At 29.9% G+C, this 19,059-nt stretch overlaps 2 protein-coding genes across 2 annotated transcripts; one reads left to right on the top strand and one right to left on the bottom strand.

Moving 5' to 3' along the window:
* Positions 1-4,925: 4,925 nt before the first annotated feature.
* On the bottom strand, positions 4,926-5,408 carry LOC114186618 (uncharacterized). Its single transcript, XM_028074573.2, has 2 exons — positions 5,264-5,408; positions 4,926-5,187 (listed from the first exon to the last, which is right to left on the bottom strand). The coding sequence occupies exons 1-2, from the start codon at positions 5,322-5,324 to the stop codon at positions 5,015-5,017; spliced, it is 234 nt and encodes a 77-aa protein (XP_027930374.1). The 5' UTR covers positions 5,325-5,408; the 3' UTR covers positions 4,926-5,014.
* A 2,862-nt stretch (positions 5,409-8,270) lies between these two features.
* Positions 8,271-15,494, top strand: LOC114188268 (Integrin-linked protein kinase family). The gene is made up of 12 exons (XM_028076856.2): positions 8,271-8,766; positions 10,704-10,778; positions 10,888-10,983; positions 11,662-11,747; positions 11,834-11,954; positions 12,066-12,145; positions 12,947-13,009; positions 13,142-13,248; positions 13,420-13,505; positions 13,935-14,056; positions 14,559-14,670; positions 15,037-15,494. Exons 1-12 carry the CDS (start codon positions 8,452-8,454, stop codon positions 15,139-15,141), a joined length of 1,368 nt encoding a protein of 455 aa, XP_027932657.1. The 5' UTR covers positions 8,271-8,451; the 3' UTR covers positions 15,142-15,494.
* The last annotated feature ends 3,565 nt before the right edge of the window (positions 15,495-19,059 follow it).

The raw sequence follows: 19,059 nt of genomic DNA, 5'->3' as shown, positions 1-19,059 counted from the left end.
ATTAAATATTTATATTAATTTTCTGTCATCATACGTTGAATGTAGCTTGGACTTTTTGAAACTATTAGTCAATTAAAAAAAACAATAATTAATAATAATTATATATGTTGTGTCATATTAATAGTTATAATAAAAAATATATACAAAATTAATGTGTTTCCTATTATTCAATCAAAAAAAAAATTGTTCAAAAAGTGTGAATTAAAATATTTTTAGTCCGATTCTATATAATACTCGTTTTTAAAGAATTTTCTATTTCCTTTCTTTTTTTTAATTTCGGTATGATATGTTTTTTTTTCTTTAATTGTACCTTTATTTTTACTTTATTTTACACTAAAAATTGCTTGAAAAAAGAAAATTAAAAAGCAATAGGTAGTTTATTTAAAATTACATTAAAATATAAAAATTAAATGTTCGAGTGAGTTTGATCGAAACAACCCTAAACCACTATTACATTAAAAAATATAGGGGGTCTAGTTAAAATATTAGGATATTAATCATAATTTGATATTGTAAATAAATACTTGTTGTAAATGTACTTATCTCTCTCATTCGTTGTACTATAATTCCTTGTGTAAATTTATTTCCTCATAAATATTTCCACCAATTCATTGAATATAATATTAATAGTTGCAAGCTTTCTTAATATTTAAGCAGTCCCATCCATGTACAATAATGTTTTTTCATCCCTATAAACGTCATGTACCGCACTATCTTAATATTTTTTATTCTAAAATATAGGCAAACCTTTTGAATTAATTTGTTAATATATAAAAATATGTAATTAAGTTAACTAAAATGATATATATGCTTTGATTTTAAATTAAAACTAAATATAAATTAAATCACAAATCAACAAAAACAATTTTATCTCATTGAATGAGAACATATATTTGGATACGTAAATATTTTTTAAGAAAATTAGGATAATTATCTATTTTAATATTGATTTAAATGTATTTAAGTATTTTCATGTGTTATTCCATTTCCATAATTATGATTATTATTTATATTCTTAAAAATAGTTTCAAGTACAGTTAATTGTTTTGGATTTAATATTTAAGTAAAATATTAATACATAGGGATTTTGTGTACTTATCTCTTTAAGGTTATATATTAAATAATACTCACATTTTTAACTTTTGAATGAAAGACTTGCCTCCTTTATATTTATCACTAGTGCAGAATTCTCATTTTACCTCGCCTTATATGCCTCGGTTGGTCAGGAACCGAAGCATATAATGGCGCGGTGGCATTTTTGCAATTTCAGCCAAGTTTTAGGCCTCGGTTCTCCAAATACCCGAAGCCAAAAAGGGGTATAGGCCCCGGTTCGCCCAAAACCGGTGCCAAATGGTGGTATAGGCCTCGATCCAGTTAGACCCGAAGCCAAAAAGTGGTTGGACGTTGGCTGTTTGGCCTCGGTCCAAGGAGACCCGGTGCCAAAAAGGGGGTCTATGGCTTCGGTTACCCTAACAACCGAAGCCATAGGGTTTATTTAGGGTTCGAATTTCGCGAACCATTCTTCTTCCCCTCTGCAACTCCTTCCCCTCGCTCTCTCTCTCGCGCACTCTCTCTCTCGCTCTCTTCGCAAAAATGGCTTAAGGTTAAGCCTCGAACTGTTCCTGTGACGATGAAGTTGAGCCCGTGACGATGAAGTTGACGACGTCGTCAGGGGAGCAGAGGTTGAGCGGCACGGCGGCGAACTGGGTTGTGGCGCCGCTCTGGAGGAAGAGGACAGAATACTCCGGCGAGATCTGGAGGAGGGTGCGAATACTCCGCTCATGTCAGATCCGCCCCAGTTGTAGAGCTCGGATTGGGCACGGAGGAGAACCTTTTCCGGGAGGGTGGCGGGGCCGGCGGCGAAGTTGAAGACGCGATCTTGGGCATGGGTGAGGGGTGGGGTTGGGTGTGGAGTTGGGTGGCGCATTTGATTGATGTGGTTTGAAGAAGGTGGGGCGAGGGGAGGAGAGGCGGAAATGGGTGGTGCGATGATGATTGCGGGAGATGAGGTGGTGGAGAGTGGATCGGCGCCGGAGATGAAACTGAGTATATGGCACCGGTTTTGAAACAACCGAAGCATAAAAGTGGGTATATGGCTTCGGGTGATAACCGAGGCCAAAAGGGGTACATTTTGGCCTCGCCCCAATATGCCTCGGTTCGAGACCCGAGGCAAAATGTGAAAATTAACCGGGGCAAAAAGCCCTTTCTGCACTGGTGTATTCTTAATTATATGAAACCAAATCTATGTTATTTTTATATGCACATTCACCTCACCAAAGTTGTAATAAATATAAAACTTGTATCCTTTATTTATTTTTTAATAAAGCGGCACCAACCTCTTTTATTTTTTTTATATTTTGAAGTTTTTTTAGCAAATATTTAATTTTTATTTTAAAAGTTTATATCTGTTAATTTCTTTTGCCATAATAAATACAAGAATAAGTATAAATTTAAATATCACTTTTTAAATTGAAGATGTTCATTCAGAAAAACATTTATCCTGATGTTAACTCGTATAGATTAAGTCCATTCTATTGAATTTTGATAAAATTTTGTCGACATTATATTAGTCTTCGACATATATGAAATGAAAAGTGATTTCAAAAAAATTATCGTATTAATAAATATTCACAAGTAATCATACGATCTAAAATTTAATGCAAATAATTAGCTTGATCATTTAAACGAAGCTAAGATTCACTAAATATATACATGATATAAAACTAAATATAACAGAAATTAGGACAATAGAAATAAAACATACATGTATTTTAAAATTCAACTGAAACAATTTTAAATGAATTACAATAATATTAGTTTAAACTATAATTTTTTAACTTAATTCAACTTTTAAAATAAATTTATAAGATGATATTTGCATTTATTTATATATTTTAAAATTATTTTATAAAATCTTTAATAAAATATATATATATATATATATATATATATATTAAAATTACTTTTTGTACAATGTTTTAAAATTTATTAATTAATTTTCTTTATCATCCAATAGGATGTACTTCTTATGTATCCGAATTTGATCATAAGTTACAAAAATCAATCCTTGTACGAGGTGGCTAACTTGAAAAAGAAAATAGACAAAACCAGATAGGTAAATAAGTGGACAATAATAAACAAATAAGTGGAGAACTGCGTATTACTTTTCGTATAATTTTTTAAAATTTATTAACCAATAATTTTTGTATCATTTGTGGGATGGGATGTACCTCTTATGTATCCCGAATTTGATTATAAGTTACAAAAATCAACCCTTATTTCTTGCACTAGGTGACTGGCTTGAAGAAAAAAAAATAGGCCAAACCAAATAGACAAACAAGTGGGACACAAAGAAAAAAAAAAGTGTGAGTTGCTTATTAGTTTTCGTAAAATTTTTTAAAATTGATCGATCAATCGTTTTTTTTTATCGTCCAAAGGGATGCACGTCTTATGTACAAAAAATCTGATTATAAGTTACAAAAATCATCCCTTATTACTTCAAAAGTTGGGCTAAGCACCACCAAAAAAATTCTATAAATATAAGACCTTGGACTTTTATTTCAGGCATTGAGTGGAGACAAAAAAATGTAGCATTAGGATAAATAGGGTCTGTGAGGCACGAATGAGGTGTTCTTAGTGTAAATCTTATATGTAGACGTTGCTCAAATGAGATTGTAATATTCTATGAGTAGCTGAATTTCCTCGTGTCCATGTTTGATGTAATCAATTCTGATTATATTCATTCTACTTTTTGAGTATTTATCTTTGCTTTTATTCAATTGTTTGTGGTTTAATTTATGCTTAATGATGACTTGATCACTCATTTATTTAACTAGTTTGAATTGAGTTGGGAAACTGATCTCAAACTGTGATCCAATCAAATCATCATACTTGTACTGGTGCTAATTTAATTTTAAGTAGTTAGAGGGGATGGTGAAGGAGAGAGTCCTACACATTAAAGCAAAAGATTCATTCTACCAGAAGTTGAGGAATCACACTGGGTTTGAAGTCCTTAGGTTCTAGTATATTAGGGATGAACCTAGATCTATGTAGAAAGAGTACTCCCAGGACATTGAATGATTTGCATAATAAGTAAACAAGATGGTAGTGGTGTAGTAGAAGATGAGATGAAATCAATTGACAGTCCCTGCTTCACTCAATCTATCTAAGAACTACCATCTAATTTTACTTGCGTTCTTTATCAAAACCAAAAACCCAAAAATTAAACTATCAATATACTTGCTAAATCCTCGTGGATATAACACTTATTGATACTATTAAGTACCAGTACACTCTGACTAAGAAATGGTTGTTGTGAAACAGTCACCAATAATTTTATATTATTTAATTTTTTATTTTTAATCTTATAATTTTGTTTTCATAATTTTGCAGTTTTATATTTTTGTAATTTTGCATTTTTTTTTATTTTTAATTTTAATTAAATTTAAAAATAAACTTTGTTAAATACAATAAATATTTGAAATAGATCTGTGTCATGAAAGTCTTGTGTGTGACATTTACGCTAACATTACAAGGTAACTATCACAACACAAAGTTAACCGTCACACTTAATTGTAGAGACTCAATTGAAAAATTTTAAATTTTTTTAATAGACTACAATGATGTATAGATTTATTAAGAACTCAATTGAAAGTTTCCAAATCTCCAGTAGACTAACAAAAGTCAAAGTCGTAAAATCATTTTAACTTAAAAATCTACTTTTTTAATTTTTAAGAAATTATAAGTTAAGAGTTTATGAAATTCACCAAATCTCGTTAAAGACAAAGTCTTATTTAAAATTGACATTAAAAATGAGAGTGTAAACTTTACAATTTGGCATTGCTTTATTAACTCTTGGTCCTTCAATAAATGTTCATAAAAAGGTTTTTAATGCGAAAACGTAGTTATATATACGCACAGAGAAGGAAGTTGAAGATAGAATGTTATTAATATTAAGTTATAAAGTATTATGCATCATTATTTGCCTTGTAACCCAAAGCAAGGAAGACATAGCCTAGAAGGGTTTGTTAACGTTTTGTTGTACATCAATTTTTGTAGAATCGCAGTTGCAAAGGCAAAATCCGCCAAGGCACAGCGCAGGGCAATGTGGGCGGTGACTACAAGCTTTCGCACAATCTTTGTCCTGTTTGCACTGGTCGCCTCTACCAAAAGCTTGTTGCATAAAACCTGAAAATAAGAAAAATATGTATTCATTCCTGCATTTTGAAAAATAAAGTTGCATTGGAAGAAGGTGGGGAAATACCAGATGCAACCAGAATTAGGAACACAAAGAGTGCCACTTGATGAACTGAAACTTTCGCCATTGTTTCTTCAGGATTTTGCTGCTGCAAAGAATATGCTGTTTTATCTTGGATTGGGATACAAATGCTATCACATGCAACATATTTATCCTGGTTGAGTATCTCAGTTCATTTAATAAATATATCAGTTTCTCAGTTTTTTTCGGATACTCATGATGAAGGAAACTAAATGTGTTTGGACCGTTCTCATCTTAAATTCAGGATTATTAATTATTTCGGTGGAAATATTTATTTATTTGCTTTTTATCAATAAATATTACTTTTTAGTATTTTTGTTAATGGAAAAATGAACTCACAACTTTTCTCCTCTTTCTTTCCTAATTCATCACAGCACCAAATATTTATTATTTGGTTATCGTTATATTATTTTTAATCGAATAATTATTAGATAGTGTATAGCTTATTTATTTTGAAGATTCTTTTATATCTTTTGTTTTAATAAGGTCTTATAAAGAAACATATTTTTGGTAATTTTTATTTATTTATTAATAAATTATTTTTATTAAAATAAAAAAGTATATTATGACATAAAAATTTAAATTTTGTATCAGATTAACATAAAATTTTCAACTTATGATCTATGAGATATCATCTATTAAAATAAATTCGTGTAGTAAAATATTAATTACCTTTTAAGTATAAAAAATTGTAAATCTTATGTTATTACATACACTTTAAATATGTAAATAGTGATCATGTTCATTTTTTTTTAAACAAACTGATAAAATTTACTTCTTGCAAAAGGTTATTAAAATATCATTTCACAATAGATAAAATCACATTATTAAATATTATATTTCGGTATTTTGTTGTTATATTTTACTAAGTTTATATTTTTATTATTTCTAAATAAGTTATACATACATTTTATAGAGATGTGGATTCAGAAATAATGGAATCAATTTAAATTTGTATTTATTGTCTTAACTTTTGAATAAAGACAACTTAATAAATTCAAAGGTACAGTCGTATTAATACAAAATGTTAAAATGTAATAATAATAATAATAATAATAATAATAAACGGCTACAAATATACATACCATGTTTAATCTGTATATGTATAATTTATTTGAACAAAATTTCCGAACACTTTTTTTTTCTTTCTACAAACTAAAGTGATTAAAATTAAAATAAATAAATAAATTTATCTAAATTAACTTTATCTAGAGTCATTCTTACTTTAAAATATATATTTTCTTTAGTAAGTGTTTAAAAGAAGTTTGTCGACGCAAAACGTAACAAAAAACTCTTGATTTCCTCATATCAAACCTTTATTTTTATTATAAGAACCAATATATGGCAATGAGATTAAGTAATCATGATGATAATGGAGAATTTCAATCAAACTTTTGATCAATTTATGTAACGGAATAATGGTGCCAGCATATTAAAATGGGTTGAACGTTATCAAATTCAAATAAAACAACTCCAAATTAATAATGAAAAGGAATTTCATCAAAATCAAAGAATTTTCACATCAAAGACTTAATGATGCAAAACATCTCAGACATGTATGATGCGAAAAAAAAAAAACAAAAGATTTTACAAGAAAAAACATCAATATAGTATAACTATTTTCTTTTTCAAATAGATCGATCGATTCGAGAAAACTTACCTATATAATAAGTAGTGTTATCTTGACACTTAATTCATAATAGATTATTTTAGAATCACATGACTTAACTCATATTATATTTTGAGTTGAATTTGTCTACATGATACAATTTTAGTTCAATATATTTTAAACTTAAAACATATTATAATAGTACGACTTTAGTTTAGTTTTAGTAAAAGTCCTACCAAAATGATATGATTCCAGTTTAAAATATTTTTATATAAAGTTATATCACGTTATCATGAATTCAACATTAAAAATGTTTTAAACTAAAATTGTACCATCTTAAAATAACATTTTAAAAAGACTTTGTTATCATCTCTAAGAATTTAAATTCTTATATATTTTCGTAATCTCCATAAATTTTGAAGAAACTAGGTACAATATTCATAAAATTGAATATTTTTGTGATTTGTTTTCAAAAATTACATTTTAAACATGGAAAGCTAATATTCGGATTTATACTAACAAAAGTTTCCTATTTCAAATGGCTCCTAATAGAAATTTTAAGGCGTAAGTAATTATTTCAAGAATATAATTAATGTCCATAACTATTTTATTAAAAAAAAGATTAAAAATGAAAAAAAAAATTAATTTAATATTTTAAATTTGTGAGTACATAAAACTCATAAATTATAAATTCATTTCTTTATAAATAATTTAGTGATTAATTTTTATATATTTAAATAAATTCAACATAGTCTATAATTTTGATAAAATTTTAAATTTTTGTATTATTTTGAACAACATAGAGATACATAAAAACCTAAACAATAATAATTATGTTCTAAAAAGAAGTATACATAAGAAAAAACCAAATAAACCGACCGAATTATTTGCTTGGAAATAAAGCTTTTGGTTAATGTTGAAAAGACATTTTCTTTGATCAAATATATATTAATCATTAAATAAATTGTTAGAGGTTGGTAACTTGATCGTATATAATAAGCAGTCGTTATCACGAATAATTCTCCATTAAAAACATATGCAATCAATTTCCTTATTTTTCTCTTTGCATTCTTGTTGTAATCTAACTTTCAAAAAGGAGTACTTGAATTTCAACATTACAGGCGGAAAGAAAAAAAGAAACATGTATCAAAGAACGTCCATTCCACTCCGTGTTACACATAAGCAACGGTCAAGATCTTCTTGAATCTAACCTCACCAATTGCATCCGCCGCCAGCGGCACACGTTAGTCATATATATCTTACCCTGCGCCGTGTTGGCGCGATACGTTGGCATTGAAGCAGACGCGTGACGCGCTTAGCACAACGCGTACAATCCACCGCGTATTCGGAAAGCCTGAAGTCAAACATTTCCACGTTGGATTACGCTGACAAAAGTGAATCTTCGTCATCGATCACAAGCGGCTCGTCGGACTAGTAAAATTTTCAAAAGCAAAGTGAAAAGAGCTTGCTTTATCGAGTTTTCGTCCCGTTGAATCTTCCATCCCCAAACTTCAAAATCAAATCTTTCTTGATCTGAACTTTCTTGGTTGCTTTTCTTTACGCCATGGAGTCCAAAAACCCTGCGAGGTTTACGCTGGGGAAGCAGTCATCGCTTGCCCCAGAACGCCACAACGAAGGAGCAGAGCCTCAAAACGATGGAGACGCTGTTGATCAGGGTGTGAGGTTGATGTACTCGGCGTTCGAAGGGGATGTGGATGGTATTCGCGAGGTGTTGGAGTCTGGTGTGAGTGTGAATTACAAGGATATTGATAATCGCACTGCTCTTCATGTCGCATCATGCGAGGGCTTCACTGATGTCGCTGATTTGTTACTCCAAAAAGGTGCTGAAGTTGACGCTAAAGATCGATGGGGGAGCACGGTAACTTCACTCTTTTTCTTTTTAATTCGTGATCTTGTTTAGTGCCAAAAGTGATTGTGCTTTGATGTTTGACACGGTTTGTTGGTATTGCTATTTGCGGTTTTTAGTCGGACAAAGATGATAGCATTTACCATAGATTTCATAAGAAAATGTCCTAGGTTTGGCTTAAGCGTTCAGGGTTGTTGTATCTGGATTTAGTGTTGTTTGATTAGTCAAATGATGTCTCGTGTAGCGTGGATTCGTTCTGTGAAATGTAATGCCTAAAAAAAGGATTGCGTGTAGTGGATTGTAGAATAAGTTAGAGGCATTTTTCGTGAACATGATTGTTGTTGCAATTTACCCGGCGGCTTGATTAATTGTTTAGGCGTGCATTTCTTCGAGCAAGTTTAAGATAAGTTCTCTTATCAAAAGGAGATTGATGCCTTCATCTTAGATTCTATTAGGAGGTGAGTGTAAGCCTAACTCATCTAAAAAACCCGAAGAAGATTCTTCCACCTTATATACTGGAAATTGGTCTTTTTTCTAGTTAACTAGAGATCTCCAACATGTGAGTGGTCCAATAGAGACTCAATTTGATAAACTTTAATATATGAGTTTTTAAGTTTAAGTTGTTACGATAAAATCGACTTGTAAGGTGAAGATTGTTCTATTGATTTTATTTATAATCAATGTAAGATCAAAAACATTCTGTTGCCACAACAATTTATTCTGAAGGTTATTAGAATCTTACTATTCACGTTTCAAGATTTAAATCCTATTCAAAAAAATTTGACTACATGTTGACTCGTTTCATAAGATGAATCACAAATGACATGGAATCTCACATTTCACTAATGAATTAGTGAAACTTTTTCATCATGGGTGTAAATACCAGGGTTCAACCACTTTGTTAATTGAAGAAGAATTGAAGAAATATTTTTGAACTTATCCTATTTGATTATTTTTCTATTTTGTTTATAAATCTCTTAGTCAATGCATGCACTCTATCAGACTATTTCAATGTTTATTTCCATTCTTACAAAGTAAAGGTATCAAAAACTCTGATATACTAATAATTATGTTTTATGAGACTTGTGGTTAAGTTGTTTTATCTATTTCTAGTTTAAAATTATTAGACTGAACTCTATAAATAATCTATATGATGCATTATTTCTCATTGGCTTTGAAACTTACAATGCAAAGCAAATTATGATTCATAATTCAACAAATTAGCTTGGTGATGATTAAATGTCAATTTGATAACCTTGTGTCTAAACTTAAAGTGGAACAGATGGTGTGCACTAGCATGCATCTGTTAGGCAGTGTTTTTATCCGATTTTTGACAGAAGATACTTCTGATGCACGTTGACTTATCACTTGCCTGCGTGAAAAGTTAGTATGATGGGAGTAAACATCAAGAGGATATAAGTAATATATACTTTAAAAATAGGACTGATCTTGTGTTGCAGATTGTATTAGGTTTCTAATTACGTTCCCCTTGAAGTGTTGTGCTATTAATCGTGATTGAGTTTATCCTTAATTTAACTCCGAATGAAGTGATGAAAATATTCAATTGTATTGTGTTTCTTCTAACTTTCTTTTAATAATCTTGTCTTATGCTCCTTCTTTTCCTCTTTATTAAAGAATACAAAATGAACTCTTATTATTTGATTAAAGTAATAACGGGAGCTCATATACATATAGAGTTTACCAAATTGATAAAAGAAAAAGATACAATTGTATCATAAAGAATAGAAAAGGGATTGTATCATAGAAGGATAACAAAAATAATACTAGCCCATCTATGTAATAACTAACTAATTATCTCTAAAATACTCTTCTCTGTATTCTGTAATTACTGTTCATGGGTCTTCTGTATGGGCTTCCTTTGAAAATAAAATACTACTAATAGATATGTAATCATGGGACTGATTATTAGTTTTGCATCTCTTTAACAGCCCCTTGCAGATGCTATTTTTTATAAAAGAAATAACGTGATTAAACTATTGGAGAAGCATGGAGCAAAGCCACTGGTATGTGTGTGTTTAGGATTGTAAATTATCAAGTTATTGTATCAGTTTTAGCTTTTATATTCTGCTTCTGGATGTGATGTGAATACATGTTGTGATTATACTGTTTCAGATGGCCCCTATGCACGTTGACCATGCACGTGAAGTCCCAGAGTATGAAATAAATCCTAAAGAGCTCGATTTTAGCAACAGTGTGGAGATAACGAAGGTAAAGGCTTTCTTATTATTTTTTATAATTGTTAGTTAATGTCAATTACGTCATTAATTCATCAGAAATTCTCTAAGGACATTGGTGTGTTTGGATGTGGAATTTGAGAAAGAATTCAATTTTCAAGTGAACTTAAAATATCATACATCAAAGTGACCTGTTTGGATATAAAATCCAAAGATTTTTAAGATAATGGGAATTTTATAATGAGGGAGTTTCAAATAAATCCTAAAAGGAAGGAATTTCAAATAGCACAATATGAAATTTGAATATGAAGAAAATTTATATTACTTAATCAAACCAAAGAGTTTGAAATATTCAAACAAAGTATTTTAAAAATGAAGGAAATTTAATTCAAGTAATTAAAGTCCTGCTCATTTTAAAATTTGATGAAATTGAAATCCTTATCTAAATGTCAACTTATTATCCTTCATTAGGTTTATGACACTAGTTGGTGATTTTGCAAGTTTTGTTAAATAGCTATAACTGTACAGTATTGAAACAAGCCAATTCCTGTTTCTCAAGGAATTTGACCACTATTGAATATCCAGGTCTAGCTTGCAGATTCTCTTAAATTTTCGTGTTTGTGTGTACATAATTACTTAATTGCGTGAATAATCTTCAATTGTATTGCTTCTAAATGATTTTTGTTTCTGCTAATCTTTTCTGAATTTGCAGGGGACTTTCTGTAGTGCATTGTGGCGTGGAACAGAGGTTGCAGTAAAAAAGCTCGGGGAGGAGGTGCTTAGTGACGAGGGGAAAGTGTGAGTTGCTCTCACAAACCTTGCGCAAAAACTGTTGCATTTTGTTACGTAATTTCATGATAATTAATTTACTTGATCTTGCTCAGGAAGGCTTTCAGAGATGAACTTGCCTTGTTCCAGAAGATCCGGCATCCAAATGTCATTCAATTTCTGGGTGCTGTGACTCAGAGCAGTCCAATGATGATTGTGACAGAATATCTTCCCAAGGTTTTTTGTCCTCCAGCTGCATGAAACATGATTTCTTGGGATGTTTGTTGAAGTTAAACAGTAATGTGACAAAATGTTCCTTTCTTGATCTAATTTTGCCATGTCGTGCAGGGAGATCTTTGTGATTTCTTGAAAAGAAAGGGAGCTTTGAAACCATCTACAGCTGTGAGATTTGCGCTTGATATTGCTAGGTATTGACGACACTCATGCATTGATTTTATCTGGGTTCTTCTGTTTGCAGCATCTAGTCTCACAATGAGCTCTCTTTCTCTCTCTCTACCAGGGGGGTGATTTTAAACTTCTGTGATTTTATTTTGATTGGTGCTTATTAGTCATGCAAAAGATCAGAAGAGCACATAAACTATAGTATATTTTTTATTATAAAAGGCTTCAGATTCCTTGCCCTAGTGGCTTGATTTTCAATAAAGGAGAAAAGAAGAAGAATTTGTCTGAGAAACTAGAAAGTAACAAACTGAAGATAAAATTAACTAAAGGTGTATAATTTTTGTCATATATAGTAAATAAATAAATGAATATATGGATAACCATTGAAGTCTGTGCTTAATTAGGTTATATAATGATCTAATCCCTTTTGCCAGTAACATAACTGCATCCATATAGAGAGAAAAATCGAATAGGATCTTAGTGGCTAAATGGTTTTGGCTCACAAACTGCCAGTCATTTCTATATGACCCACCGAGACAAAGTTATTAATTTGATGGAAAGGTATTCAATGTATTTTTGAAAGCTACCTCCCTCATTCATGGAATTTTGTTTTAGGAGTTTTATGACTGTTAACATTTCTCATGGATTCATTCTTGCTGGAGGAAAGTCTGTGACATGTTAAACACAAGTTCTCAAAATCCATTTAATGGAAATTATATTTAGATGAGACATTTGTTGGGTTCTGATAATGATCTCTGCTCCCTTTTTTATTTATCTTTTGTTCTATTAAGTGTACTCAATACCATTTTTTATTTGAAATTATGCAGGGGAGTGGGTTATTTGCATGAAAATAAGCCATCACCCATTATTCACCGTGATCTTGAACCTTCGTAAGTTTCTTTTGTTCGGTTATTGTTTTTTCCTCAATTTTATATTGTTTTATGTGAAGTCCGTGTGTGTCTGGTTTAGTGGCTGATACAGTCTACACTTTTTATCAATGTTGCTTATGAGTAAGCTAACAGTAATATATTGCGGGATGATTCTGGGCACCTAAAAGTTGCAGACTTTGGGGTTAGCAAGTTGCTGGCCGTTAAAGAAGACAAGCCTCTAACTTGCCAAGAAACTTCCTGTGGGTGCTGCTTTTCTTCAGAACTGTCATTAATGCATACTTGAAATATTGAATTATCTGAAATGCTGTATTCTCTTTTTCATGGGGCATTTGAGAATACTTTCACTATTGTGACATTTTCCATGTCCTCTTGATTTTCTGAAACTGGGAATCTTTTATTTTTGCTCATAGGCCGGTATGTGGCTCCGGAAGTTTTCAAACAAGAAGAATATGACACCAAAGTGGATGTGTTTTCATTTGCACTAATTCTACAAGAGGTAACTTTATTTTTTCCATCTATGCTAATAAAAGCTATACATTATAGAATGGCAATATTATCGTTGTTATTGTTGCATTGGTCCCTTTATTTTTGTTTTATCCATATCCTGTATGAGACCTTTCTTGACTACCAGTTGAATTGACCTCTACATGGTTCATAGTAAACCATGTTCCCAAATGACATTTAAACTACATTCTTTTTCCTTGAAAATCAACTATGTAGAATTTTTATATCCTTTTTTTAACTTGGTTATTTACTTCTCTTTCCCTTCAAAACCCAATATTTCCAACAATATGATAGCATTCTTTTCTGCTGTCGAGTTTCTAATAATATTTATTGGTTTGATGGAATTATTGTAGCCTTAGTGTGAATGTTAAGATCCTAACTAGCTATTGTCACAATTGATGTTTCTTATGTTTATCTTTAGATGATTGAAGGGTGCCCTCCTTTTTCTGCAAAGCAAGAAGATGAAGTTCCTAAGGTGTATGCTGCCAAAGAGCGTCCACCTTTTCGAGCTCCAGCCAAGCGTTACTCCCATGGAATTAGAGAGTAAGTCATATATGTTTCTTGGGTTATTTTTTCCTGTTCAGTGATTTCAATTTCCTGAGAAAAGGTAAAAGGATGTTAAACTATTTCCTCATCTTAACATGCAACATACAATTTTTTTGTTAATAAGCTTTCTAACTAGGTATACATTTTATTCCTTATTTTTGCATTTTAACAGATAACTTACCTTCTTTTTTATTAATAGGGCATAAACTATTAATGTTTGGACAGTTACAGTTTAACAATGTTCACGTTTGTAAACCAACTCTTATTCTTATTATGCCAATGTTTGGTAAAAAGATACTTGAAAAGTTAGTTCAAAGTTCAGAAGTTTAAAAATTTGGAATTTATCTATTACGCTAGATCAATGAAGTAAAAGTATGACTAAAATTAGCTATTGAACTATTTAGCAATTTAAAATCACATAAAAAAGGTATGTTTAAATGTATCTTTATTTTTTTTTTTGTAATTCCATTTTTTAATGAATAATGATATATGTTTGTAGATTGATTGAAGAGTGCTGGAATGAAAATCCAGCTATGAGGCCAACATTCAGGCAAATTATAACAAGGCTGGAGTTCATCTACAACACAATCGGTCAAAAAAGACGTTGGAAGGTTATCCTCTCTCTTACATAACATTCCCCTCTCCCCTGCATCAGATATTTGTGCTTCTTCAAAACTCTGTTCAATGGACTAAATGCCTAATCTCTTTAAATATTTCATATTTTACAAGTTAAAGTCATTATTTGTCGCATGTTTAATACTATTCACTTGATTTTGCTATTTTAATGAAGGGTACCATCCATAATTTATCAGCTAAATTTACTGTTGGTTGTATGCAAATATAAGCAATTGGCAATGTACAAATTTTCACTAGCATTGTACTAAAAGTTGGCACTATATGTCATTTATTTGAACAGCTTTCTGTGATTACAACACATGTGGAGCAGTTGTAACATTGACAGTGTTTGTAACATACAGGTTAGGCCTTTGAAATGTTTCCAAAATCTGGAAGCCTTGCTAAAGAGAGATCATTCAAATGGAAGCAGTCGTGGTTCATCTCGCTCTAAATCCAGCAGAATATGAAGGAGAACACTGGTCTTCTCCTGTAACTTCAAACATTGGCGTAAAGATGAAGAACAACAAACAAATTTGATTTCTGAGTAGGGGCTTTGCAACTCTTTCACATGTGTATTTTTCAAGATTCTTCATGCTTCTCAATTATTTCTTTTTCAATTACATTGTGTCTGATATATATAAAATTGTAGTAACGTAAACACATTCTAGGAACTTGCTCCTTGTCATGTACATTATGTACTGTATTATTATGTACCAAGACAATTTTGTTATGTAATTTTTGGTTCTCACTGCAGAACCAAACAAACAGGAAGATGATAAATGATAAATAAATGCTATTTTTGTTTTTGTTATATAAAAAATGGTTATAGTATTAAAAACACTATCGTTTAATTTTTAATTTTAGAAACAATAACAAAAAGAGGCAATGCCATGACATGAGTAAATGATCATGGAGAAAAATAGTAGCACTTGGGATTTTGTTTAAATATTGTTTTGTAGGACTTCTAGAAAATAAAACAAAAAATAAGATAATTTTTTCGTAAATTAAACTCAGTCTATAATATAATTTGTAATTTTTTTTTTTTACATTACCTTTTAAAAATCGAAATTTTAACTTATGCATAAGTTTGTTTTAATATATAGAGAAATTGACTTTATAGTTTTTTCACTTAAAAATGTAGAAATGGAAATTTACCTTGATAAATCCCAAATACAGTTTGTCTCTGCGGAGTATAGTCATGTTAACATCAATGATGCAATGCAACAAGAGAAGGTATTTTAATTTTTATTCTGTGTCATTAGTGTGTGCAGGTAGTAATCACGGGGTGCAGGAAGTAAATATCTCATTTTAAAAATAAGGGTATGGGCCGTGTGAGGGTCTTTTTTCTCTGTTTTGGGTAGGTGGAGAATTGGGCTGGGAGACGTTGACAAAAAAAAACAGTTTTGTTATATTGAAGGGGTACCTGCACTATTCATACCTGAAACTTTGTCCTTGAATCATACCTGAAACTTTGTCCTTGAACATCAATCAGTGAATTCTCATATGTAGAATTTTATTTTGATTCATCAACAGCTTACATTATTATTTGAAATAATTATCAAGAGTGCTAATAGATTTGTTAAAGGAGAAATATAAACTAGAGTTCTCAAATATAAGTTATCAAAAATGCAATAATGAGGATCAATTTGTTTTTTACTAGTGATAATAATTTCACATAAAATATAAATTATGTTGATCTAATTATTAAATAATAACTACATACGATCACAATTATTTTCATAAAAAAATTTCCTAACATTAAATAATAATAACAAAGTCATCATATAATTTATATTTTTCTGTATTTTAAAAAATATACGTGTCTTGTTCTGGTCAAAAATTTATATGCTTTGACAATAAAGAGTAACTTTTTTCTTACTTAATTCTCCAAGAATATGTCCATTTGTAATCTTTTTCGAATCACGTCTCCTTTTAGTTTATATTAGACGAAAAATTGCTTTAGTTTTTTTTAACTTATTTTTATATTTAGTGTGGTCTCTTAACTTAAAAAAAAAAAAATCTAATTTGGTCCTTTAAATTTCTAAAACTAAGTTTAGCTTAGTTTTTTTTTTTTTTTTTCTGTTATTATGAAGTGGTTACCTCGTTAGTGGGTACACATAGAAAAATGTTGATATGATATTAAATATTTGAAGAGTTTGTGATGAAACCATAGATAGAGAGAATTCAAACAAATAAAAAGAAGGCACCTCTTGTGGTCCTTACAAAATAAGATGATAAACTCAAGAAACTTCAATAAAGAACATGAATTAAAGAATAAATACCTTTTAAAAATAAGAAACATTATTTTAAATGTGTTAGAAAGTTCTAAAAGCTTCTAGCATATTTTGTGACAAGGTGGCTAAGTGTCATGGACTAACTCCAACTAATACTAGTTAAAGTTAGTTCACACACCTAATTGTTTTTTCTATCACATGACATGATGATAAGGAAGTTGCAATCTCATTTTCATTTCATGTATCTAGATTTTTGGTTACCTTAGTCTTTTGGCCCATTAGTACTTTACTTCTCTTTTTAAATCTTTGGAAGCTTATTGAACATGCTTTCTTATCCTATAAAAGGCCCCTCCATATTATATTTTACATACTTTAAGAGAAACATAAAACAATACATCTTTATTTGTATCTTAAAATCTGGATACTCTTAATCTAGATTTCTATCTTTGAAGAACTTATTCAAGAAGTAATTCAACAATATACTTATCTAGTATCCAAAGATGTCATATTCTTTCTATTATGAAATTGACAAGTATACCAAATTGCACAAGTAATAAAGTGTATAGTCTAAGTATTGTTTTCCCAAAGATTATTGTGGCTTAAGAAAAATTACGTTTATTTACTAATAATGGTTAAAAATTTTCAAACAATTGATGAATGAGAAGTTAATCTAAAACTAGAAAACAATAAAATTCACAAAATAAAAACAATTAATTTGATTTAAGAAAATATATGATAAAAGCTTCACTGGGATTGTGTTGCATGATTCAATTCAAAGCAAAAATATTAAACAATATATTTCTAATTCATTCTTTAGCATTCACATCTTTTGTAATAAGTTCCAATCTCTTATCAATGAGTGATGAGAAACAATAACTATACCATGAATAGAGGAAATATTACACTCAACCCCGTGAATGAGGGAGTTAGTTACTCCTAAACATTATGTGAATACTAGAATAGTGACCAAGATGAATATTTTCTGCCTTAATAATGCACTTTTACCTTCATTGTTTTTAGGTCAAGTGTCATTCTTTCCAAAAGTGTTATTTTTCTCTCTCTTTTTGAAAAGGGGGGGTTTTCCCAAAAAGGGTTGTTCTTTTTTACCTCTATCAAACTTTTTGTTTATAGTTTTTTTTTTTTTGATTTGGTCGATACATGTAGTTTTGTACTTTGTCTTGTATTACGTTATTTTGTATTGAAGTAACTCACTTCATAAATGTCTCTTACGGATAACTTTGATAATCAAATTTCGATGATATTCTTTTTATTTATTTTTTATATTTTCACGCAAAATATTAAATATGTAAACCAAATAATTATTTTTTCCAGTTTTATTAAATAAAACCTAAAATATCTGAAAATATAATAATAAAATAACAATAAAAGATAACAATAAATAAAAAATAAAAATATAATATAATAATACAATTACCACTTTCCATCTTCTCATTTAATTTATTTGATTTTATTATTTTACACTTTGTTCCTTATTTTTAAAGCCTTTGTTTGGTTGGTCCAAATCTTTCTAACTTAATTAGCGTTTATTTATTTATGATATTATTTATATTTTTTTTCATAAATGTATGTTAGTTCAATATGTTTTTAAGTATATTTAAATTCGTCCTTCATGTGTTTAAGTAGGTCCAATTTGTCTTTCACTTGTTTAGAATATGTAACCTAGTTCACCCAAAGAGACAAATACTATAACCATACCCTTTTTACTAGATTCAATGTACATTTGTCTTCAATGTGATTCAAACAATTAAAATTTACATGCAAAAATGTGTATATTACATAATTCATAAGTACAGTTTTCATTAGTTAATAATTAGATTACATAAGCTAACAAAGCCTTTTATATTCAACTTTACAAAATTCACATACTCTTCCTCCGATACATTTGAATGGGAAATTCTCAATAGTAGGTAGCTTCATACAAAATAACCATAAAAATTACATTTATAACTTACATTACATCTCATAATATATAATCATATATTTTTTCATCACGGATCTCTGCAAAATACCAACCGTAAAGACACAGTCGCTGCTTTCAACCCTTTTCTACTATGAAAAAAAGATCAAAACATCAATAAAAAAACAACTTAGCATTTTCCAAGATAAATTTCAACATTGAAGCAACTTTAT

The sequence above is a fragment of the Vigna unguiculata genome, chromosome 6, assembly GCF_037176805.1.
Source record: "Vigna unguiculata cultivar grain cowpea cultivar isolate G323 ecotype 2 chromosome 6, ASM3717680v1, whole genome shotgun sequence".
NCBI classification, from domain to species: Eukaryota; Viridiplantae; Streptophyta; class Magnoliopsida; order Fabales; family Fabaceae; genus Vigna; species Vigna unguiculata.
This window is presented reverse-complemented; position numbering and strand designations above follow the sequence as displayed.